This window comes from Elgaria multicarinata, chromosome 16 (genome assembly GCF_023053635.1).
Source record: "Elgaria multicarinata webbii isolate HBS135686 ecotype San Diego chromosome 16, rElgMul1.1.pri, whole genome shotgun sequence".
NCBI lineage: Eukaryota > Metazoa > Chordata > Lepidosauria > Squamata > Anguidae > Elgaria > Elgaria multicarinata.
In genome coordinates this window covers 9472858-9498910 of record NC_086186.1, presented here as the reverse complement: position 1 = coordinate 9498910, position 26053 = coordinate 9472858, and the positions used below count along the sequence as shown (strand labels likewise).

General features: G+C 48.1%; 1 protein-coding gene across 2 annotated transcripts in view; it reads right to left on the bottom strand.

Moving 5' to 3' along the window:
* Positions 1–26053, bottom strand: part of CSK (C-terminal Src kinase) — an 83193-nt gene that overhangs the window by 4972 nt on the left and 52168 nt on the right. For both annotated transcript variants that reach the window (XM_063142294.1, XM_063142293.1), the window contains exons 2-10: positions 22971–23048; positions 20355–20468; positions 16968–17080; positions 15226–15445; positions 9541–9634; positions 9389–9454; positions 7823–7922; positions 6249–6339; positions 1117–1190 (exon numbers count right to left, since the gene is read on the bottom strand). In XM_063142294.1, the coding sequence (XP_062998364.1) occupies positions 1117–1190; positions 6249–6339; positions 7823–7922; positions 9389–9454; positions 9541–9634; positions 15226–15445; positions 16968–17080; positions 20355–20468; positions 22971–22985 (887 nt within the window). In that variant the 5' untranslated portion in view covers positions 22986–23048. The remainder of the gene's footprint in view (positions 1–1116; positions 1191–6248; positions 6340–7822; positions 7923–9388; positions 9455–9540; positions 9635–15225; positions 15446–16967; positions 17081–20354; positions 20469–22970; positions 23049–26053) is intronic.

Sequence of the window (26053 nt, the reverse complement as noted above, 5' to 3'; positions counted from 1 at the left end):
TGAAGCATTACCATTACAGGTCACACTTTGACTCATGGTGACAAAAGACACATTGAAGTCACCCGATATCCAAATCCTTTTGGGGTTGGTGGTATTGTTGTTGCATGTTTCCGTTAAAAGAGATCTCACATCTCCACCCCAAATAAATTTGCTATGGTTATGGATGAATGTGCCACTGCCTTTTGTGGGCAATTTCTTAAAATGTAGGCAGATTTTAAAGTGTGCATTGACTGGTATTGAAGCTGGGCTTAAGAACTCTATGGAAAAAGCCATACACTGCTATCTGAAAAGTGCAATAGCCTGGCAAGAGTAATCCATGCTCTGATAAATTCCCAGCTGGATTACTGCACTAATTTTATGTGGGGCTTCCCTTGAAAGCGATCCAGAATGCCTCTGACCATGTGTTATTATTATTATTATTATTATTATTATTATTATTATTATTATTATTTATTTATATAGCACCATCAATGTACATGCTGCTGTTGACAGCAGCAGTGAGCTGTGAGCATATCACACACACCCAGTACCTGAAGAGCTACCTTCCCCAACACCGCCCACCCCAGGAATTAAGATCAACCATGCAGTCTTTGCTTGTGGCACCCTTGAGAAATGCTACATATGGAAGCCTTTTTCAGTGGTGGCACCCTGGCCCTCTCTTCCAGCAGAGATGTGTCTGTCCCCCACGCTGTTGTCATTTTGGTGCCACTTAAACATCAGGCTTTGTCCAGTGTGTGTGTGTGTGTGTGTGTGTGTATGTGTGTGTGTGCAGGCAAATGTTCCCATTAGTGTGTGTTTTTAATTTATTTACTGGTTGTATTGATGGTTTTACTATATTTTATCCTATATTTGCAACTTTAGACCCACAATCTTAATGTCATTTATGTGGTGCATTGCATTTTAAATAGGCTGCTGGCTGCCCTGGATCTTTCACGAGGAAGGGTGGGATAGAAATCAAATAAATAAATACAAATAATTAATTAACAAAACGTTGGAGCCAGCCAGATTCACAGGCGCACACCACGTGGGCATCCGAATGTCGCTTTACGCAGGCATAGAGCCAGTACGCAGGACTGCACAGGGACCACAAAGGAACAGCCAAGGCACCGTACTTACAAAGAGAACTTTAGGAGGCATTCTCCGCCCAGCACAGACCTTCCTCGAGAGCGAAGGTAATCGACTAAACTTCCCTGCGAACAAAGAGAAGGGACCAGGGGTGGGACGAGGAGGAAGGGTTAACATTGCAACTAGTGATGACAGGTGGGGCAAATTTGAAATACAGCTCCCCCCGTTTGTAAATTTGAACATTCACAACCCGTTGGAAACACGGTCTGCTGCATCGCTGCCTGTTAAAAGCAAAGGCCTCCAAGGCCTCTTTTGGTTTCATCAGCGACTCTGTGCCATTATTGGCTCTTCCGCCCTTTCGCGAGGCTCAATTTGTTCAGAAAGTCGCGGGGAGTTTGGCAGGAAGAGCTAGAGTCCATCTCCTTTCTGTTTGGGTTTTCAGAGCTGTCTCAGAAAGCCCTGTTCCCCCCTCCCCATCTCCAGGATTCTCCGAGAAAGCTGGGGAAACCTGGGGCATGGCTAGATGACTGTTTATCCCGGGGATCAACCCAGGATCATCCCTGTGCATCCACATGATGGTCTCTCCCTTGCCCCAGGATAACGGGCACCACTTTTGTCCCGGTTTTTCCCAGGGTCTCGGGATGATTCCAAGACCACGGGACATGTGGGCACCCGTCCCGGTTTCGTCCCGGCTCCTTGCGAGTAACCGCGAGGAGCCGGGCATGGGGCATGGAGGTCGTCAGGAGCTCTGTGCCCATTGGGGGGTGGGGTGGGGTGGGGTGAATGGGAGGTGTGTGTTTTTTAAAAAAATCCTCACTATTTGTGCTGGAGCGCTCGAGTACTCATCTTGAAGAAAATAAAAGCAAAAAACAAAATGGCAGGCGCGACGTCCTACGTCATCCTGGGACATCGGATGCTGTGTGCAGACTGGGGTGAGGATCTTGTGATTATCGTATTGCGAGATCCTCCCTCCTCCAGGCCCTGATCTAATGATGAGTCTGTCTCACTATTATGAATGACCAAAATCCCTACAAGTGTAATAATACCTTTCCTAGGCCAACCAAAAGATTTCAAGCAATGTGCCAGCTTTAGATCTGCACCTTGGATAGTTCCTTTAGAGTTCTGACTGAAACACAGAGCGCATTCACTGCCCCACCGACACCAGACCAACCAACTTCCACTGCCTGACTTGATGGTTTTAGTCACGTTGCCTGCATATTTGGAGTCCCAAGACCAAAGGGGGAGAGAGGGGTCTGCAGACCTTCAAATTAGGCTCTCGCAGGACATGTGATGATTACAGGAAGGAGCTGCTGTTGCCCCCTAGGAGCTGCTGCTGCCCCCTAGGGGCTGCTGGGACGAAGAAAAGGCAAAATGTTGCTTGGAGGATGGCAACAAGGGAGAGGGCCTTTTCGGTGGTGGCCCCGCCGACTGTGGAATGATCTCCCCGATGAGGTTCGCCTGGCGTCAACACTGTTATCTTTCAGGCGCCAGGTCAAGACTTTTCTCTTCTCCCAGGCATTTTAACATTTTAACAGCATTTTAACAGCATTTAACAATGTTAAGTTTGTTTTTAATGGACCCCAGAATTGTTGTTTTTAAATGGATACTGTTGCTTTTATACCGTTGTTTTTATGTTTCTGATGGTTTTTTAAATCTTGTATACTTTTTAATGTTTACTATTTTAAACTGTTGTAAACTGCCCAGAGAGCTTCGGCTGCAGGGCGGTATATAAATGAAATAAATAAATAAATAAAATAAAATAAAATAAAATAAAATAAAATGCTGGATCCTCCATTTATGAAAATATAAAATCCCACTGTTCTCAGAAGTGTCTCCCACCCTGGCCGAAACACACGGGAGGGTGTTTTTACCACTACACCAAAAAGAGCAATTAGGTAGTCTTTATATTAACAAAGCAGCAGGTAATTTTAGATGCTTTTCTATGTAAAGACAAAAAAGTCCACTGAAGCCAAATTGAGTAGTTTTATCTACAACTCTGCTAAAGGAAACAAGAGCAGAATGTCCAGAGAGCAGGTTTGTAGCTTGGAGGTTCTCCTTGAACGATCTGTCACTTGGGGCCCAGGTGGCCATGGTGGTACGGAGTACCTTCGACCAACTCCGGTTGGTGGCCCAGCTACGCCCCTATCTGGACAGGGATAACGCAGCTTCAGTCGTCCATGCTCTGGTAACCTCCAAATTAGATTACTGCAATGTCCTTTACGTGGGGCAGCCTTTGAAGATGGTTCGGAAGCTGCAGCTTGTGCAAAATGCAGTGGCTAGATTGATAACTGGAACCAGAAGGTTCAAACATATAACACCAATTCTGGCCCGCTTGCATTGGCTGCCTATACATTTCCAAGCCCAATTCAAGGTGCTGGTTTTAACCTATAAAGCCTTACACGGCTTGGGACCACAATACCTGATGGAACACCTCTCCTGACATGAACCTACCCATATACTGCGCTCAACATCTAAAGTCCTCCTCCGAGTGCCTATGCCGAGGGAAGCTCGGAGGACGGCAACAAGGGACAGGGCCTTTGCAGTGGTGGCCCCCAATTATGGAATGATCTCCCCAACGAGGCTCGCCTGGCGCCAACATTGTTATCTTTTCGGTGCCAGGTCAAGACTTTCCTCTTCTCCCAGGCGTTTAACAGCATTTAACAACATATGCTAAGTTTCTTTGTTTTTTAATGGACCCCAGAACTGTTGTTGTTAAATGGATACTGTTGTTTTTATGTTTTTGATGGTTTTAAATTTTGTATACTTTTTACTGTTCACTTTGTAAACCGCCCAGAGAGCTTCAGCTATGGGGCGGTATATAAATTTAATAAATAAATAAATAAATAAATAAATAAATAAATAAGAGAATGCAGTTCGTGCCACTCAACTGTAGGTGGCGCTCTCTTCCAGGAACCAGGGAGCATTTACACACACACCACGTCAAACAGTAGTAAACACTTTACTGCCAAAATTAACTGCCGGAGTAAAACCAATGCTGTTTTAAGAGGACAGGTGCAAGATAACATGAATTAAGCATCTGGAATCTTCACTGCCCATGCAGGGCCAATCCAGATGCTAAAACCCCATCCCCAGCCACCCATGAGAGCAGCGAGAGGAACTAAATGCACCCACAGTGGGGCAGGAGTAGCCACGTGGCCCTGCTTTTCAGGAGCTGGGCCTTTCTTCAGGCAGCAGTGCAGTGGTGCATTTGGAAGTGCGGGCGCTCATCGTAACAGTGCCTACGGCCACACACACCCGAAAGGGAGTCCAAAAACTCAGGCAGCGGTGTGGCTCCATATCAACAAACCAGCTCTAGCCATTTTCATTGTCATGTCTAACCCTACTGCCCCTGTTTTGGAAGAAGATGTTTCAGGTAATCAGTCAGAATCAGATTCAGAATTAGAAGACGCAGCGCCGGACACCAGCCAGCCTGTACCAGTGGGGGAGGAAGCTCTCACGGGCGATTCCCCAGCTGGAAGTCAGCCCTCTCCAGAGCTTATCTCCTCAAGGCCAAATCCTACGCACTCGGTGGGAAGTGAGCCTTCTTCCGGAAGTAAGCATCCCGACAAGCTAGCTGATGCTAGGGTCCGCCGGAAGCTCAAATGCACAGGGCAGAAGGAAGGCATGAGAAAGTCTGTTTGATTACGCCAGAACCTGCCTCCGCACCAGGTTCTCTGAAGTTACGGGCGTTTGGGAAGTGGCTTCCTATTCTTCTTGAGCGGACAATTTTCTTGCTTAGTTTGCATAGTTTTGCCTAGGGGGACATTTCCAAGAGGTTAGACCCGCTTCAGGTAGAAGAGATTTGCCTCCCATCGAAAGGAGGAGTTTTCTGAGAAACACGATTTTCATCTCCATTAGGAGCAGCTCTTTGGCAAAGCGAATGGGTCCTTAACTGCTCATTCAAGTCCTAGCCTCCCCCCCGAATACTTTGCACTACAAAAGGGACTATATTGCTGCTACCAAAAATTAATTTCTCCCCTGCTACTGTGAGGATTGCAGCTAAGCCCAGAGGAACAGTGAAGTCTGAAGGGGGTGGCAGGTGATACCAGTGTCCCTGTTCATAAAACAGTGCTGGTGTGGTGGCCCGGTGAGCCCTGATTCCACTGGACCACTGCCTTGAGGGCCCCAAGCGAGAGGCAGGGCCCTTGTCTATATGCCTTCGATAATGCTGTGCCCAGCAGCGCAAGCCGGGACACAGCTGCATTGATGCTCCTATCCCAGCATCTACTTGTGAAGGAGCGCAGTTGAGGGTTTCCAGGCTCCGCTGTGCCTGCCCACCCGAGCACTCACGAGGCTGGTCTGGGGACACCTGGGAGCACCTGTGCTGGTTAGTGGGGGGTTTAATGGGAAAATGAGGCTGATGTGGTGGGGGGTTTTGCGGGGGGAGGGGTTAGTTGTGGATGAGAAGGATCGCATTTACAGCTAACTGGGGGGGAACAAGGGGGGAGGAATGGGGTGCTCCTTCCCTAGTGGGATTTCCAACCCCCGCCCCTTTAAATTTTATTTATTTTTCCTTAAGGCTCCGCAGAGCCGCAGAGCCTTGCTCCAATCTAAAAAAAGTCAGGGTAAATCCCCAACTTCTTTAGTGCAGAGCTTCGGGGCTTTGCCCCTGGATTGATTCGGAGTGGCGACTGTGTCATGTAGATCACGTGCCGCCACTCCGACGCAATCCAGGGGCAAAGCGCCCATGTGAGTGAGCCCAGGGCTGTAGCTCTCTGTTGCCACGTTGACAGGGACAAGGCCATCCTACCTACAGGAAGTCTGGCGAGGAGCTAAGCAACTCTGCAGAGAATCCCCTGGCTGGGGCACTATATACAGCAGAGGCGAAGTTGGAAAGACCTTGTGCTTCTGCCCCGGTTGTGGGAGACACGGCTGAGCACGATGAAGAAGCACTGTGTGCTTGTAAACCAGAAACCAGGAGCCCCCCCCAAAAGGGAGGGGGCTTATTTATTTATTGTTTATTTATTAAAACATTTGTGTCCCACCCTATTATCACTAGGCTCTCAGGGCGGCTTAGGTGAGAGGCCGTGTTTAAGTTTCTTGGATACGACGGGGATAGCCCAAAGGCATGATCTTAAGAAACCTTATTTACCCTGCTCTATTTCTGGGGCAAGAATTGTTTGGATGGGGCAGCCTTGAAGCATCTCTGGAGGGCAGTGACAGGAACCCCCGGCAGCTCTTACCTTTGCCATGTATTCCGTGACAATGTACAACCCGCCTTTCTCCTCCACGATTACCCCCAGCATTTGCACGAGGTTGCTGTGCCGGAGCTGTCTGCAATGAGATTGGGTGGGGAGAGAGATGAGGATCAGAGGATGGTGACCCAGAGGCCGTGGATGGTATCCCCCACCCCAAGTCCGTAGCCCAAGCCCTGAAAGGATGGGGGCACTGCTGTAAAAAAGCATCACCGGCTGGCATCAAAAGGTACAAACAACCAAGAGGACAGAACCTCTGAAGAACAAGACTTTGAGATGCCAAATCTCAGTCTATTCTCCCTGCCCCCAAAACGTTTGGTTCCTGAATATCTCAGGGAGCGCCTTCTCCTTCACGAACCTCCTCCAAAGTTTACGATCTGTTCCTGAGACCTGGATTCAAGTCCTAATTTGTGTGGAAGCTGGATTGGTCCAGGAAGAAGCAGGGCCTTTTTGGCTGCAGCCCCAGAGCATTCAAAATGCTCTTCTATGGCTTTTTGATCCATCTTCCTCCTTAATGACATTCCGGAATCAAGTCAAAACATTTCCACTCAGCCGCAGTTTGGGGAAACAAATCCTTTGACGTTAGGTTCCACTGTTTGCAGTTTCAATGTCTGATATTTTTATGGGTGTTGTTTTGGTTTGGGGGTGCGTGTTAATAAAAGAAGCAGGGTTTGGTATTGATATTTTCAATGATTTTGCATACCGCTTCAGGAGTCTGAACAGAAAAGCAGCTTATCAGTCTCGCAAAAAAAAATTAAAATAAGGAAACTTTACTCCGAGTTATTCGAAGTCTGTTTCAGAATGAACTAAGGAAACCAAACTACTCTGCATGATGTAACCAGACTGGTTTTGTACTGGAAATCTGTGTCTAGGGCTAGGGTGAGGGAAAGTGCACTTTGGGGGACAAGGAAATTGAGGGGCCATCTGGGTTAGAGTGAATGGGGGGCTGGTATTCCAGATTCTGGGGGTGCAATTCAAAGAATCCAAGAGAAGGGATCCAAAAGTCTTCTAATTCAAACCCCACCCCCATTCAGAAAAATCTACTGTTTCAGCATCCCTACAGAACAGGGGTGCACAGCCATTTCGACCCCGAGGGCTGCACTGACCTGCCAGAGGGCCACAAATGCACCAACACTGTCCGAGATCAGAGATTAAAGAAGAAATTCCCTTGCTAATGTTAGCAGGGGGAAACCCAGGTGGTGCAGCTGTACTTCTGGAACCAGCTTCCTGAAGGAACTGTTCCATGCTCCTTCATAGGCTCATCCTGGTAAGTCTACACCCTTAAAAGATTACACCAGTTTAACTATTATGGCTTCTGCCAAAGAACTCTGGGGCGTTCTGGGGAGATATCTGCCATCTGTGTCGGAGAACTCTCAGTGCCTCGACAACAGCCCACAGCTCTGAGGCTGGAGAGGCGGAGAAACCAGGGTAGTCAAAGCAACCTGAACACCTGTCTTCAGAACGATGGACACGCCTTCACTCTCTCCCGTCGCTTTCCCCACAAACCCGACTACAATCTGGGGCCTTCTCCCCTCCCCAAGGCGTGGCCCGCCAGCACTCACGTCATCACTGAAGCCTCGGCCAGGAAGGCCTGCGCGGTGGCGTCGTTTTTAATGCACTTCACGGCCACCTTGTTCCCGTGGTAATCGCCCAGCATCACATCTGCAAAAGGAGAACAGCAGGCTGAAGGACGGGGATGGAGAGATAGCAGCATGGGAGCACAGGAAGCTCCTTGTTGGATGAGACCAGGGGTCCAGCTAACTTAGCATGCTGTTTCCAACAGCAAGCAGCCAAATGGCTTCGGGGCAGTTGACGGCCGACACAATCAAGTCTTGCTCTGCCATGTTCCTTTGGCATGGCCACAGAAGGGAATAGGAGTCCTTTCTCCTTAGCGGAGAGACTACAACTCCGTGAATTTTGGTTAGAGCCATAGACGGATACGGGAAGCAGACTTTTATACTTCACCAGATGTTGTATATTAAACTGTTTCTTTATGACGAGCTTGAAGAAATTAGTATGCCAGCTGTGCCCCTTCCTAGAGTCAGAAGACCTAAAGATGGTCGTGCACGCACTGGTAACTTCAAGGCTCGACTTCTGCAATGCGCTCTACATAGGGCTACCTTTGTGCCTAGTCCGGAAACTTCAACTAGTTCAAAATATGGCAGCCAGGCTGGTCACCGGTACACCTAGGCGTGACCACATTACACCAGTTTTAAAATCTCTTCACTGGCTGCCAATTAGTTTCCGGGCGAAGTATAAAGTGTTGGTTATCACCTTTAAAGCCCTACATGGTTTGGATCCAGGCTACCTATGGGATCGCCTTCTCCCATACAATCCGCCCCGCACACTCAGGTCCTCTGGGAAGAATCTACTTCATCTAGCAAAAACTAGATTAACGACTGTTACCCAGAGGACCTTCTCTTCTGCTACTCCCAGACTGTGGAACGGCCTGCCGGAGGAGACTCGTCAACTTAACAGTCTACTGGCATTCAAGAAAGCTATAAAGACTGATCTCTTCCAGCAGGCCTATCCAGTGGAATTTTAAGATGTTTTAGGATGTTTTTTAGGATGTTTTTAACAATGTATATTATGTTTTAATTCAGTTTTATGTATTTTATCACTTATTGTTGTTCCCCGCCTTGATAAAAATGGAGAGGCGGGAGAAATAATTTATTATTATTATTATTATTATTATTATTATTATTATTATTATTATTATTGAATACATCATCAAATAACGAGAGAGACTACAAAAACAGTCTGCCCTTTTCTTAAAACAGACGACAGAGAGAAGAGCAGTTAACTGCCTTTTTAAAACCGCAATGGAATAGAGCAGAAATCCCGCCTCCCACTTTATACTGGTAGAATGTTGCTCTATCTAGAACAGCCTTCCTCAACCTGGGGCGCTCCAGATGTGTTGGACTGCATCTCCCAGAATGCCCCAGCTGGCTGGGGCATTCTGGGAGTTGTAGTCCAACACATCTGGAGCGCCCCAGGTTGAGGAAGGCTGGCCTAGAATCAGACTATGCATAACACATCATCGATATTTCGAACACCTCCGGAGTCTGAATTCCCCCCCGCTCCAAAAAGGAAAAGGGATGCAGTCGTGCCGTCATTGACCAGCTCACCTCCAAACTCCCCTTTGCCAATGATCTGCAGCAGCTTTAAGTCCTTCATGTTGAGAGACCACCCTCCTGGAAGAAGAGGAAAGAAGGGGATGAAGCCAATGCCGATTCACCAGCCCACAAAAGGGCCGGACCAATCCTTAGATGGGACTCACCGCGCGAGAACTCATCTTGAGCAGCTACTGTGCCCTCCATGACCTTTGGCTTGATGAGGCGCGTGCAGAGACCGTCGGCATCCGTGGTGTAGTGCTGCCAAGGAGGAGAACGAGAACTCGTTGGGAAATGCCCATGCTAACAGGAAGGATATAGTATGGGTTGGATGCAGACGTTGTTCCCGCTTTATTCCATTGAAATCCACAGGACAAGTTAGTTTGGACAAACCAAAGCCCCGTAGATGCCAATGGGATTAAAACTGCAACACAATCCTATGCAGGCCTGCACAGAAGTACTTGGAAGGTTGTCACACAGAGGAGGGCCAGGATCTCTTCTCGGTCATCCTAGAGTGCAGGACATGGAATAATGGGCTCAAGTTACAGGAAACCAGATTCTGGCTGGACATCAGAAAAAACTTCCTGACTGTTAGAGCAGTACGGCAATGGAACCAATGACCTAGGGAGGTGGTGGGCTCTCCCACGCTGTTCGCATTCAAGAGGCAGCTGGACAGCCATCTGTCAGGGATGCTTTAAGGTGGATTCCTGCACTGAGCAGAGGGGTTGACTTGATGGCCTTGTAGACCCCTTCCAACTCCACTATTCTATGATTCTACATTACATTGTGTACTCCTAAGTTAGCATGTATAGGACTGCAGCCTTAGCTCGGATCCAACCTTGCTAAGTGTGTCATGTTTTGCTGCAAGCATCAAGTGCTACAATGTTGAGTTCAGTAATCAGTTTAATGTATCTGATCAAGTAATCATCAACTAAAAAAATGCCCCGTATTAGTCAGCTGGAAAATTTATTTTTAATTCAAGTGCATGTAACAACTACAAATGGTGCAGGCCATTTTAAAATGAGGAGTTCTGTTCTATGTGCCAGAGGAAAGGGAGAAGGCTCGTTCTATGGCAGTTGCTTTGAAATGGATGTCCTTCATCTTAAAATGAAGTTCCCTAAGACTGCAGACTTCGGCCTCACCATCTGGAAGGGAACCAGGGGCTGCACCCCTTGCTCTCAGGATGAATCCATGGCAAAAGAGAGACCAACCTAACTCCACACATCATCTAGAGAAGAACAGCTGCAGTGAGGTTGTTTTGCCCTTCCCTGCCAGAAAGAACATCTCTAAGAAACTAGGAACTGGTGCCTGAGTTTTGCTGTTTTTTCCTTCTCCCTCCTCACGCCTTTTCCTTTTATGCCGTGTCTTTGAAATTGTAAACCTTTTAAATTATTAATCTGTGCAAGCCACTCTGGGTACCTCTTTTTGGCTGAAGAACAGGGTAAACATCCTGTAAATACATGCATAAATAAAATAGAGGAAGCTTTTTTTCTACTGCTTTTTCAACAAGGTACTGTATTCAGTCAGCATCTGGGCCTGAGAAAAAGACCTCTGCCTGAAACTTCAGGGGGCTGCTGCCAGGCTGTGTAGACGACACGGAGCTAGATGGTTCAGAGGTCTTGGCCCACTATGAGCCAGCTGCTGATCTTCTTATTCCCAGTAAGATTTTTCATCGGTTTCCTTTTGTGGGATGAAGACTGGATGAAAAATGCACCCAAAAGCATGCTACGCACCAGGACCGATTCCCATGGTGTGGCTTCCCCACTAGGGGGTGCCATGAGGCTGAGCACGGCTCCCCAGGGTTTCACAAGGCGGCAAGCTGAGAAGCTGACTTGTGGATTTTTCCCCCGTCCTGCCGGAGGAAAGCGGCAGTTCCCATGGGGCAGATGCTTCCGTCGGCCTCAGTTTTGGCCTTTCCCAACATGGTGCCCTCCAGAGGGGTTGGACTACAATCCCCATTGTTCCCAGCTGGCTGGGGATGACGGGATCTGGAGAAAAATCTAGACTTACTGGTACATGCAAAGCTGGCTGGCTGGTAAGCTACGGACCCGTTGTAACTAGATTGGTGTTAACCGTCATAATGATAAGGATAGTAGTAATATTTATCTGGCACTGAACAAAAACGACAGGTCCCTGCCCCAAGGAGCTTACAAGTTAGAAGTCGGCAACAAGAGAGACAACAGGCAAAGAGTGGAGGCCAGGGAAGAAATTGGAATGGTTGCCGTTGTACCTGCTTAAACTCAGTTGCAGAAGTGCAGCTTTGCATAACCTGATGCCCTCCAGAAGTTTTGGACTACAACGCCCAGCATTCCTGACCATTGGGCACGGTGGCTGGAGCTGATGGGAATCAAAGTTCAAAACATCTGGAGGGCCATGTAGAAGGAGCAGCCCTAACCATGGACCACACCTTAAGCCTCGGCCTCATCCACACTCTCACACACACCAGCTTGCACACTGCACGCCCGCCCCACTGAAACCAGCCCCGCACATCTGCTTTGCAAGCAGGCATTTTCAGAATTGCTCAGAGCTGCTTCCTGCCCCTGCCAAACGCCGGGAGAGATAGGAAGCACTTAGCATGTCTGAGCTTCACAGACCGTGACCGTGAAGCCTGGTGTGTGCGCATATGTGTGGGAGAAAGAAAGCTAAAGTGTGTGTGCGTGTGCGTGGCTGAGTTGGCAGGCAATCTAACAACAGCCGCTTTTCCAGCACGGGTGAGATGGGAACGGCCGGCAGGCAGTGGCGTTGTGGAGGCAGGCTTGCATCTGAACGAAGGCCCGAAGCGTTTTGATTAGCGGGGACAATGACATCATTTGCATCACCGCCCCGAAGGCTCCCTTGTTCCCGCTGAACTTAGCTGCAATCCTCAAGAGTCACTTGGGGAAATACACGTTCTTAGCAAAAATGTATTATTGTGAGCTATCCATGCTGCAGGGAGAAGTATTTGTGGGTGGGATGGGCAATTCAAACCCATTAGCTTTACAAACGACATATCATAGAATCATAGAATAGCAGAGTTGGGAGGGGCCTAAAAGGCCATCGAGTCCAACCCCCTGCTCAATGCAGGAATCCCCCCTAAAGCATCCCTGACAGATGGCTGTCCAGCTGCCTCTTGAAGGCCTCTATTGTGGGAGAGCCCACCACCTCCCTAGGTAACTGGTTCCATTGTCGTACTGCTCTAACAGTCGGAAAGTTTTTCCTATTGTCCAGCCGGAATCTGGCTTCCAGTAACTTGAGCCCGTTATTCCATGGCCTGCACTCTGGGAGGATCGAGAAGAGACCCTGGCCCTCTTCTGTGTGACCACCTTTCAAGTATTTGAAGAGTGCTATCACGTCTCCCCTCAATCTTCTCTTCTCCAGGCTAAACGTGCCCAGTTGTTTCAATCTCTCCTCATAGGGCTTTGAAGAGGGCTTTGAAGCACACGTGCACACAGTTACACACACGGATCAACACAGTTGCCTGCATTTTTGGGACTCTTCTTGGGGGCACAGCTATGGTGACTGTGATGATGAGTGACTGCACTTCAAAATTTACCACTACACCACTGGAAAGGTAACCTTCCCCTGGCATGTAACATTTTGGTCCTGCTAGCACAGAGGTGATATAAAAACAGAGGGACAGACCAGGATACTGGAAGAATCTCCTCCTCCCATAACAACCTGTCCAATCTCTAAGAAGAGAAGTCCATTTCTGCGTCTCACCACGGGTGGAGGGGCATGGCTGATGGGGGCATGACACGGGGCCTTTTCGGTGGTTGCCCCAATATTGCAGGATAACCAGCCCTGTGAAATGCAGTAGGGCCCGCCTCTCTTGATGTTTTTGGCCATTGGGTGAAGACATTTTGATCCCTGGCAGGCTTTTGCTTTGCTAACTGTTGTTTTGGTTTCAAGGTTGCTTTATCTGTGGTCTCTGCCTCTGTGCTTTTTTTTTTTTTTTAATGCATCTTTTAACTAAACGTATGCTTTTTGTGCTGTGTTGTGGTTTTACAGTGTTGTGAGCTGCTCTGAGCATTGCACCAGCACTAGAAGGGTGAGATATAAGAGTGGGATATGAAGTTTCTATATAAATAATAATAAAAAATCAATTAAGTCAATCAATCAATGGGTTCCTGATTGGTGGGAGAACCGAGGCTAGGAGTTGCCGGTGTGCAACCCAAGGCCAGCGTGCAACACACCAGGAATTAACAAGAAGGGGGGGGGAACACATGACCACAAACACAAATGAGCAGATGGAAGATTTGAAAGGCAGATTTTTCACACAAAGGCAGTCTAGGTTGCTAGGGAAAGAGGTTAAATCAGGCAGCCATCAGGTATGCGGAGAGAGGCGACACTTCCTCAATCATTAACTACTCCTCTTCCCTCCATGACTGGGATCGTCAAACGGGCTTCAAGCAAGGCTGCAGCCCTGGTATCTCTCACAGATCTACTGCATTTCACAGGGCTGGGTATCCTGCAATATTGGGGCAGCCACCGAAAAGGCCCTGTGTCATGTCCCCATCAGCCATGCCCCTCCACCCGTGGTGAGACGCAGAAATGGACTTCTCCTCCTCTTCTTAGAGATTGGACAGGTTGTTATGGGAGGAGGAGATTCTTCCAGTATCCTGGTCTGTCCCTCTGTTTTTATATCACCTCTGTGCTAGCAGGCCCAGAGCTCAGCGGAACAGCGCCTGCTTTGCACGGCGAAGATCCTTGGTTCACTCCTCAGCATCTCCAGGAAAACTGTTTTAGGAAACAGGGCTGGGGAATGTGATCCCGAGGCCTTGGGAAACCACCCCCGGTCAATGAAGAGAGAACGCTAGAGATGTCCGTCGCTGGGAAATCCGGTTTGCTTTTGGCTCAAAAAAGTTCCGCAGAAGTATACGACTGGTTTGCGCCTGTAAGCGGGGCTGCAGGGTGGTTTGGGCACATTTTCGGGAAGTGTCCGCAATTTGTGCAAATTTCTGAGCCATTTGTTCAACTTGCAGCCAAATTTGCACAGACTGCAACCGAATTTGTGCAAATTATGCAAATTCAACTGTAATGTGCACAAATGGTTCGAAAACTTATGTAAATTGCAGAACCTTCCCCCCCAAAATGTGCAAAATTCCCAGAACATCCATGAAGAGCCCACTGGATCTGACACCAACATCGCAGTTGTTGTTCATATGTATTTACTGACATTTGAGTACACTGATAATAAAAGCACCAGATGAAGCGGGTCAAGTCACTGCCATCTTCATTTACCCAGAATGCCTCTGAGCCTCAGCATAGGGCCCAGAGGCATTCTGGGTAAATTAAGATGGCAGCCACTTTTGCCTGGGCTTCCCACTGTTACCCATTCCTATCGCATTGCCACACACCATTCCACCACCAGGGGGCCAATAGGTTGGCACTGGGAACTCCCAGAAGGCTTTGCGGCTCAAGGCATCCTCTAATCTGGTACCCTGCTCCCAAGGGTACAACAGCCAAATCATGGTTTAGAGGGACTTTCTTTTTTTTGGCTGCCAACCATCACCGTCTCTACAGGTTCAGCAGCCTCTGGAGGCAGAGCAACAGCCCCAAGTATCATTCAGCAAACAATAAACTATCACACAAAAGCACAGTTAGTGCAAACCACAGTTTCTGGTTCTAGTTTGCCAATTCAAACATCATGCCAAACCATAGTTGCCTTCTCCTTAACCAAGTCAAAATGTCACCCCATAATTAGAAGGCAAGCTACAGTGAGGCTAACTCTATATACATAAAAAAATAGGTGCAGGAAGAGTCCTTCACACTTCCCCCTGCCCCATAACCCACCCACCCACCCCACACACCTCCGGCTCTTCTGAGAGAGGGATCCCAGAGGGGGCACAGCCTTGCGAGTGCTTTAGCCTCACCTCCACCAGCTGCATGAGGTTCTCAAAGTACACCTCCTCGTCGATGCTGAGCTTGCTGGAGGAGTAAATGATCCGGTAGTGCTCCACTTTCCCCTCGCAGCTGACGCACAGCGTGTAGTCGCCCGGATAGTTGGTGCTTTCCCGTACCAGGAAGAGACCCGTCTCCGGCGGGTACAGCAGCCGCTCCGCCTGCTCGCGCGTGATCTTCCCGTGGAACCAGCTGAGAGCGGAGGAAGAAAAGCATGAGCTTTTGCCAGAGCCATTTGCACGACACCCTGCGAGATCCCGAACCGGCCCTACCACAAAGCAGAGCGAAGCAGACGCTTCAGGCAGCAGAAGCCAGGAGGAGAGAAGGGTGGGCCAAGCAGCCTGCTCTGTGCCTACTAAGCTAGCTTTCTGCCTTCAGGTATGGTGGAAGATTCTGCCCCATCATCGGTGTTGAAATTACAGTCCTGTGGACTTTCGTACATGGATTGGGAGAGGACGTCATCTTGTTCTTTGCCTCAGGCAGCAAGATGTCTTGGGATGGCCCTGGCTTTGCCCCCCACCCTCTCAGTGGTATGTGGTCCCCAAGAGCTTCTCTGAAACTGAATTCAGTCCTTGAGCTGAAAGAGATTCTGTGCCCCCATTTTAACCCATTGACTAGCTGCACAACAACCCTGTGAAGTATTTCACTATGATAGGTTGTTGCAGGCTAGGTTTTTTTTTAGCCATCATAGCTGCCACTACAGCTGAGAGACAGGGACGGTTCGCACAACACACAAACCCACACTCAATGGTTGAATGTTGATTGCTGTTGAACCGTGGGTTAGCGTGTTATTTGAACCCAGGACATTTTCTACAGGGCAGCTTGTTAACCGTGTAGTGTTGCTTGTAACTTCTCTGAACAATCCAACAACAGACCATGGGTCCTCAAGGAGGATAGTTCAAGGAAAAATAAGCCACAGTGCATGGTGGACAAGCCCCCCTGGAGAAAATGTCCTGGGTTCAGACAACATGCTAACCCACGGTTCAGCAAACAACCCACAATTCAACAACAGCTCACACTCAACCACTGAGTGGTTAATGTGCTGTGCGAACCCAGTCATTGACTGTGTTTCCTTGTCTGTAATGCAGACCCTGAACCTGATATCTCATGCAGCATCTAACACCTGTGAAGGGGTTCCTGAGTCTCTCAAGCCTTGTTTTAAAAAGAAAGAAAATTAACAGCCCTGGCATTTATACAGCTCATGTTTGCAAGATGTATAGGCAAAGCTGCTTTAAAAGAAAAAAAATCTACTCCCATCAGCCCTCACCAGCATAGCCAATGGTGAGGAATGATGGGAGTTGTAGGCCAAAACATCTGTAGGGCCAGAAGTTGCCCACCCCGATCTACACACTTATTATTATTATTATTTATTTATTTATTTATTTATATAGCACCATCAATGTACATGGTGCTGTACAGAGTAAAACAGTAAATAGCAAGACCCTGCCGCATAGGCTTACATTCACTTGACCACATCAGAGCAGAAGCCTTGGAAACATAAGAAGCATCAGAGCCTTGGTCCATTTAGCTTAGTATTGCCGACACGGACTGACAGCAAGGACTCCCCAGGGTTTCAGGCAGGATTCTTTCGTAGTCCTACCTGGGGACGCCTGGGATCGAACCGGGGATCTTCTGTGTGCCAAGCAGGGCCTCTACCCCTGAGCTACGGCTCCTCCCTGCCATAAATGGGCATCCCTTCCCGGGCCATACTCACGGCATCAGGCTGAGCTTGATTCCAGCTTTCACGCCTTCCCGTTTCTGCACATAGTTGGCTGGGATGATGCCTTCACGGCCCACTTTGTTTTTGGCTTTGTACCAGTTGGGATCCTGGCAAAGGAAAGAAGTCGTGAGCGGCGGCCGGTGAGTCACACACAAAAAGGCTTTATTTCCCCATCCCAAGTCAGCCGGTCCATTGGTGGGGAGTCACCCACTCCTTGCTCAACTCGCTTTCTTCCCTGTGGCATTCTCTCCCGTTTGAAAAGAGGCAGCAGCTATAGCTCCGCCACACATTGCAGCCACAATGCCATGCTGTCCTGGCTGCTGCCTCTGGCTCCCTGTCTATCTACTGGCCTTAAAGGCAAAGAGAGAGCCGAGGTGGGCAGCTTCCTTAAACTACTGGATGGGGGGGGGGGAAGCATAGAGCAGCCTAGAAACAGAGAAAGCAAGGAGAGAACTGTGCGTATTCAGGCATCAAGGATGGAGCTCAGATGGGACGAGGGCCTCTGCTACCCACCATGCATCTGGCCACCCTTCTGTTGACAATGCAATCATCTGCTCTCAGGAGATGCAATCCGCCCCAATTGCTCATAGCTACCCACTGCTCTGTTTACTCCATCACAAGGTACCACCAAAAGATTTATAGCAGATGTGGGCAACGCGCAGCCCACGAGCTACAAGCGGCCCCCGGGATCCTTTCTTTGGAGGGGGGGAATCTCTTCCGGCAGGCCTATCCAGTGGAATTTTAGGGTGCTTTTAGGATGCTTTTAGTATGTTTTTGGGAAGTTTTAACAATGTATATTGTGTTTTGATTAATATTTTATGTATTTTATGCTTGTTGTTGTCCCCCGCCTCAATCAGGATGGAGAGGCAGGTTAGAATTATTATTATTATTATTATTATTATTATTATTATTATTATTATTATTATTATTATTATTATTATAAAAATGGCATCCATAACTACTATGGAGCACCCAAAAGGTCAAACTTAGCTTCCCTTACAAGCAAAATCTGACCCTTTTAGGGTCCCCGTAGCTGCTACAGAGCAGAAGTGTAAAATTTCCTGAAATGTTGATGCCATGGGGAAACACCCCCACGCCACCCACCCCGAGGGTTTCGGGGGCAGGGGGTGGGGGAAAGGAAATTTTAAGAACATCGAAAAATATACGTGTCTTATTTTTAATGCTCTTTATAGATCTAAAGCTTTAGCCAGCTGAAGACCTTTTTATTCTCTCAGTATTTTAACACTTAATTTTAACTTAAATTTAAATTTTACTGTTCTAACTCTACATTTTAATCTTATATCAATCTTGCTGCCAGGTTTTGTCCTGGTTGTGCTTTTTATACTGTATTTTGTATTTGTGCTTTTAACCTGTTGGTTGTTTTATTATGGTTTTAATTTTTGTGAACCACCCAGAGAGCTTCGGCTATTGGGCGGTATAGAAAGTAATAAATAAATAAATAAATAAACAAATTCACTTACGAATAAGCAAAATGAGGCCATTGGGGCACAACGTATCAGTTACAGATCCCTTTTTGTTTTTGAAAGATGTTTTGGGTTTGTTTTCATTGTTTTGGGGTTTGGCTACAGCCTGCAGGGGGGAAGGGTTGGTTGGCCAAAAAAACGTCCCCCAGACCTCCCGACGCTGCCCCCCCCCATACACACACCCTGATCTTTCAATTCCTTCCAGATCCAGCCTACGATAGAGTGAGAATACATTGACAAATCTCTTCTTGAAATCCGGCACTGAACAGGCTGGCCATACAGACGGTGCTTAGCTGTTCCTGGCAAATACGGATTGCTAAATCTGGAAGTCCTCTCCCTGGGACCTGACCAAGTGACTTAATTTTTAAAAGAACTTTAAATAACACTCAGGTTTAATTGAAATATATAGCTTTTTCCCAACCCTTTTCGGGCCATTGGGGAGAGAAGGCAAGCCTCACAGTCAGGCAGGAAACTCCTAAATATTGCTGACACCAGAACATTATTTCCAGTGGGGCTCGAAAATGCGGCACCTTGCAGAAGACCTTCCGTTTACCCCCCTCCCCAACAGTACCTTTTGCCGCTGATTTTGTCACAGTTCCCCGTGGGTTGCTAACCCCCAAATTAGACGACAGCTGTTGCCCAGGGGCTGTTCATTGCTTTGTGCAGGTGGGGCAGCGCCAATCTGGATTGGGCCCCATGTATTTGACGTAAGAATGGAAGAGTAAAAGAGGGTGCAAAACTCTGTGTGTGTGCACAAGCGTGTAAAAGAGAGATCACAACACCATCCTCTTTGCACGGTTGAGGTTGACGTTCCTTGCCTAGTTCCTCTTTTCTGCATAAGTGGGGCTCGTTGCCGGTACAGAAAAATCTGGGTCCAAATGTGTTGCTGTGTTCCTCTCCCGCCGCCCAACCTTATGGTTTGCAGGCATGATCTCAAAGTTAATTTTCCTCATTTTCCCTTTTCTGTAAAATGGGGCACTGCTGTGGATCATTGTGACCCCCTTGGTTCTGCCTGCTGGAACTCCTTGGCATCACCTATCATTAAGTGCCCTGGCTTCCGCCTCACCAGTTCCAATGAGCATCAGCCATCACTGGAATATGGACGCGTCAAATAGTTCAGAATCTGGCACCCAAAGTGTTAAGTGGGACCCGCAGAGCCCCTGACATCACCCCAATGCCTTACTCTGGGTTCCCCTAGCTCTGGAGGTGATGTAACCAGCTACTTGAGACGGGGCCTTTTTTGTGGTGGTACCCAGACTGCACACAGCACTCTTTCCCCAGGCGTATTCGACAGGTGCATGCATTATTTTTCTCTCAGTCACCAATTAAAAACATATTTGCTTGCCCCTATGATAGGTTTTACCTGTACTTTATGGGATGCTTTATCAGCTGCTGTTCCCATAGTTAGAAATACACAATGCAAACAGTCCTGGGTTTTTGATATTGCTGGAAAAAGCTGGGAGTGAGGGTTGGACACGTAGGGATAAAGTAAATAATTTATTCCCAAAGGGCTGAAGATCTGAGTGGATTACTCAGAGATGTGAAGGTCCGGGGGGGGGGGGGAGGAGCCAGAAAAAATGGGGAAGGAAGTGGGGGAGAAATCTAAAAAATATATAATGGTCTTTTTACTGTTTTCCCCCAGGGTTTGGGGAAAATCTGGAGTGGGGAATATACCCCCTACAAAAATAAATTCACCCTCCCCGTCACAAGTTTTTTCTTCACATCTCTACTTTCACCAAGGTAACATGTATGCAAACATATCCTAGAATAGCCTGTAGCAGGCAAAGAGGCAGAAAGCTCTGGATTGGATAAGGGACTAGTCCACATGTTTTGCTAAAGGGCACAACACCCCGTCAACATCTGCTTGCTCCCTGGCACCAAGGCCGAGCCGTCTTACCTTTGTGACAGAGATGATGGTGAGGACGTCCCCTTTGCTGAACGGGAGGTCTTGATCAGCCGTGCCGTGGAAGTTGTACTTCGCAATACATTCCGTACCAGATGGCCAGACGGCCTGTTGGGAGAGGAGGGACGGGATGGTTGACCCAAAGAGTGTCTTGTTCCTCCCCCGGATAACAACGCAAGGGAAGGGAGCAAAACCCCATGTTGGGTGGGGATAGAAAAGCAGGCAAAAGGCCTTCCTCGCTACGAAACATGGTGCGTGGCAGCGTGCTCCCCAGCAGCTAGGGGGGATTTCATGCACTGAGTCTCTTGCTAACTAGTGTTGGGGAAGTAGTCTTTGATGCTGCTGCTGCTGCTGCTGGTGGTGATGCAACTTTCACCAAAATTAAAACAGACAAAATTTAAGACAGCTTAAAATTACACTTTAGATAATTTGCTGGTCATCTAGTTCTCTTTCCCAGCACTGGGTAAGAAGACTAAGGAAAAGGAAAGGAACCTCTCGTGCAAGCACTGAGTCATTACTGACTCTTGGGAGGGACGCCAGCTTTCGCTGACGTTTTCTTGGCAGGCCTTATAGCGGGGTGGTTTGCTGTTGCCTTCCCCGGCCGTTATTACCTTTCCCCCAGCTAACTGGGTACTCATTTTACCGATCTCGGGAGGATGGAAGGCTGAGTTAACCTGAGCCGGCTGCCTGAAACCAGCTTCCGCTGGGATCGAACTCAGGCCGTGGGGAGAGTTTTGGCTGCAGAAACTGCTGCTTTACAGCTCTGCGCCACACGAGGCTCAAGAAGACTAAATGGCCAGTGAATTATCTTCATCTGAACTTCATCTTGAGGACGAGAGGATGACTTAGGAATGGAGTCATATCCTTTGTCCATCTAGCCCAATAATAATAATAATAATAATAATAATAATAATAATAATAATAATAATATGTTTATTTATTACCCACCTCTCCCTTTGGATCGAGGCAGGGAACAACATTAGTACAGGAATCAATACATCTTAAAAATTCTTGATTTTACATTGATCTGGGTAGGCCTGCCGGAAAATGGCTAGTCTTTAAAGCTGCCTTAAAATCACACAGAGAGTTAATTTTACGCATCTCCTCCGGCAGGCCATTCCACAATCTGGAGGCGACAGAAGAAAAGGTCCAATATGGTCGACGCTGATGGGCAGCCATGGCTCTCCAGGGTTTGGGCAAAATTATTTCCTAGCCTGACTTGCAGAAGCCGGGGATTGAACCTGGGACCTTCTGTCTGCAAAGCACGGGTTCTATCACTGAGCTACAGCCCAGCCCAGAAGAGTATGGCTCTTGCCACGTTAAAGAAATCTCTCGTCGATACATTGAACAAACATGCTTAGGATTGCACCCTTATTGTACTAAAAAGATGTGTTAAATGATTCATATAGTTCAGAGAGAGGCAGGTTGGTGAGCTCCTGATGCTTTGGACTTCAACCCCCATACTCCCTGACTGTCAGCTGATGTTAGCTGTAGTCCAAGAGATCTACAAGCCTCCAGGTAGCCTACCTTTGAACTAGCTGATGAAATGATGCTTCACATCGGGGATGATGGCAGCGGGGCGGGGTGCCAGTGACAACCTTCGCTCAAGAAACCGCACATGCAGCGTTTGAACTGGTGCAAACGCTGCAGAATCAAACCTACTGAACCATAGATCCAGGATGTTGTGCACAAGTCAGAACCCCTCAACCAGAGAAGGCTCATATCCTTGCACAGCACTTAGGCCCCCACTTCCTCACAGCACGCACCGGCGGCTGGGCGTGCCCCGGATCTGTGCCTATCACAGATGGACTCCCCCTGTCGGATGCTGCCTCTTTGGAGGGGTACCGACAAATCTCACAACGCCGCTGCGCACCGGGCACCAAAGAAGATCTGAGTTGCTATTTTAGGAATGAGGTCTCGTGCCTCGACAAAGAAAAAGAAAAACCACACGTATTTGTGGTACTTTGAGAAAACGCAAACGTGCAAGACTTCTGGGGTGGGGCTCGCTTGCTACCGTGCCATGACCTCACTGCCCCCACCCCACCCTGCACCCCCAGGATGCCAAAGAAGCACACAGAGTTTGGGCTTGATAATGCTTGATGCAAGACTGGGCTACTTGGCATCAACTATTCATGTACCCGAAAACAAGAAAGGGGATCAAAGGTGCTGTCTTAGACCAGTTCAAAAAATCTTGTTCAGTCTCGTCTCTCTGGGGACAGGGTGGGGCGTTCCAGCAGAAAAGGGGTTTCCCCATCCTTAACTCGAAATGGCCTGGCATCAAAACGAGAAACGCGTTTGGCCTGCCAATGAACTTTGGCACTGTAGCTCAGAGGGTTGGTAACGTTCCCTCCCCCAGCAATGTTATGGGCTACAGCTCCCATCAGCCTCAGTCCAACCATCAGCATGATGGGAGTTGCAGTCCAAAACATCTGCAAGGCCCCGACATGCCCACCCGGCTCTAGCCTTTCTTAAAAACGGTACAAGTTGTGTTTTTCAATCGTACGGTGCTTCCGAGACTCGGCAAAAAGAGAAAAGGAGAGAAGATGTCTAAAAACATTCTCAAAAATAAAATGAAGCAACTTTTCCCCAGCTGCCAGCCTCTGATCTTACCTGCACGCCTGACATTTTCTCGGGGGGTTCTGGGGACTGGATCTCACAAGAAGGACACGTCACTTGGTACCATGAGACCTAGACGAGAAAGAAGAAGGTTGAGGCCACGTTCTGTCTCCTGTCTTCATGCAAGCATCTCTCCATCCAGGCATGTGTGCATGCACGCTCTCTCTCTCCTCTCTCACCAATGCACAGAGATTCAGCAGCCAGGGAACACCAGGAGAACGGTGTGTGGTTTTTTTTGCTTTTCTTAAGCATCTTTTAAGCCATTTCCTCTCTCACTTTGCAACAACACATCCTTTATCCGAACCTATTAAAAAAAAAGCACAATGCCTGCTCTTCTGCCAAGCCACCTCCCGCCGTATGGCAGAATTTTTTTTTAGTGTGCAGTTGGACACAAAATGTGCAGTTGGGGGGAAAATGTGCAGTTGGAAATCTGATAACGTGCAGTTGAAAGAAGGGTGGAAAAAATTAAGACATGTGTTATGTGTATGTGTTTATTAAGAACTTAACAATAGACAAAGTCAGGGATGGCATGCAATACAAATTTTATAAGGATGCAGGTGAAAGAGTCCTTGATGGTGTGACTGATGATGTTGGGTCCTGTGACAGTGTTGCCTGAATAGATGTGGGGGCAGAGTTGGCACTTGGGTCTATGACAGGGTCTGGTGTCTCTGTCTGTGTCTCTGTCCTGTGTACTATTGCTGGTTAGCCTCCACTTCAGGTTGGGAGGTGGTCTGTAGGCCAGGACCGGTCTGCCTCCCAAGGCTTGTGAGAAAGAAGTGTCTGTGCTGATGAGGGGTTGGAGTCCACTGATGATCCGTTGCAGTGGCTTCAATTGGGGGCTGTAGGTGACAACCAGGAGTGTCCTTCTGTCAAATTGTCTTTAAGTTTAAGGTGTTACTAGCATGGGTGATAATCTGTCCAGTCGTGAAAGAGAAATAATGTGTTTGGCTGGCGCGGGGGCAGGGGTGTCTGATAGGGCATTTGTGCAGTTGGAAAATTGGCTTTAAAAAAACCCCTGCCGTATGGGGGGCAATTGCACGGATGCATCATATTTTTAATCTGGGGTATGGAAGCAAATGGAGAGGGGAAAATGCTGTGCTGTTGCAATTTAATCATCACCAACGCCATTATTGCCTCTCTCTTTTTTGTTGTCGCAGTTCTCCCAACTTGCTTGCTAGCTCCATCTGCAAAGATCAGCGGGCAGTCACGCTCAGCTCCCACCCATGAGCAAGCTCCACCTGCTCATTTCTGCAGACTGAGATGCTGCTTAAGCTTAAGCAAAGGCACACACTAAGCCAGGATCAGTTGGCCATCTCAGGGCTGGGGCATTGTGAAGAAAGAAATCCAAGCCAAATAGGGCTCCCATGTCAGTTTCCTGCTAAGGAGGCCATGTCAATGACGAACCTGGGCTTTTTAGGCTGAAATCCTAGACTCTCCTGGGAGTAAGCCCATTGAACTCAATGGGGCTTACTTCTGAGTAGATATGTATAAGATTGCGCTGCCAGTCCTCTTGGGGTGGACTCAGAATTCCTCACTTTCTTTGGGGAGGTCATATCAGTTAAACAGGAATGAAACTGAGGCAAAACAACAGCTGATGCAGCTTAGCGGCTGAAAGACGAAGCTTTGGATCAGGAAATCCTTGCTTAGGATTTCACCTCTGGGTGGCCTTAGGCAAGCTACTCCTTCTCAGCCTCAGTCTTCCCATCTACAATATCGGGGATAATCATTCTGATCTACCTTACAGGGCTGTTGTAAGGATTGAAAAAGAAAAGCCCATGAAGGAATAGCAAAAAGGTTGTGTATGTGAAACCTTTTGAGCACTGTAATGTGCAGCTGTCACCTAATGAAGGGAAATCTTAGTGAAGTAATTGTAAGAGTTTCGGATGATTAAGTCTACAAGTATTTGCATACGGTCAAAAACAACAGTTCTGAAACAAGACATGTACTCTTTCGGGTCATGCGGGTTGTTTTTCTAATCCCATAAGAAATCTGTCTCCCCCAATGAAATCCCACAGCTTGTGCCAACCTACTGACCCCCAGAGTACTTAAGCCTGCTTCCCTAGACCAGTTTTCTTACGCCCCAGTACCTTGCTTGTGTTTGGGGACATCACAACGGCAAAAACGATAGGTTTCGGGGTTATTGTGTGCCCCTGGTGTGGTTATGTTTCCAGAAAGAAACAAAAAGTGGTAAAAGGCTGAAATTTGGGGTTGTTGTACAGGTGACAGCACACGGCAATGACACTGGAGATCTATGTTTGTGCAAATTCTGCAGTGTAAAGTGCCCTGTCGTGACTCTGCATCCCCGCCTGACTGGATGAGGTTAAGCAGCAGGCTATCTTTTGTGAGCAAAGGAAAGGGGTTCCCATAATCCTCGTGGCTCAGGGCAGGACCTTCCAAAGCAAACAACCCAGGCACTCCCTCTTTTCTGGCTCTTGACTTCCACTCGTTCGTCAAACATTTTTAACTAGCATGACACCAGAGACACCTATCCAGAGGCCCAAGAGCTGCCACTTATCCAAACCAAACCAGAACCTGCCAGAGCGTCTCTCTGTCTCTCTTTCAAGAACTGGCAATTAGCTTCCCAACGTCCCCTGACATACGCTTAATTTTACAGCGTCCAGCACGGTTGATGGATGGCCGTCTTCGGGAAACGCTGAAGCTCCATTAGAGCGTCATTGATCGCAGGGGGAAAGTTTGGCCAGGAATGATGGTTATCGAACGAGGCTAGCGCCACTGCATCCCTCAGGAGGGGTGTGCGAGCCTCCCAGGGCAAAAAAGGGGCATGAAACCGCACCATCCTTTTGCGAAAAAGCGCTCGGCGGGGTGCACACGAACAGTGCAAAATGGCGGCAGAGATACTCCTGCAGAGGCAGGAAACCAATAAATCGTAGCTCTCTTGGTAGCTAGCCAAAATTTGTTCTTGCCATGGGCCTGCCCCGCCCCCCTGCAGAGGGAGGGGACCGCTGGCGGAGCGGTATATTTTGAAGTGCATGCGCTCATCGTAACAGTCCCCCATAGCCACACCCCCTAAAGAGAATCCAAACGTGCTGTCTTTTTTTAAAAAAAAAAAAGCAAAT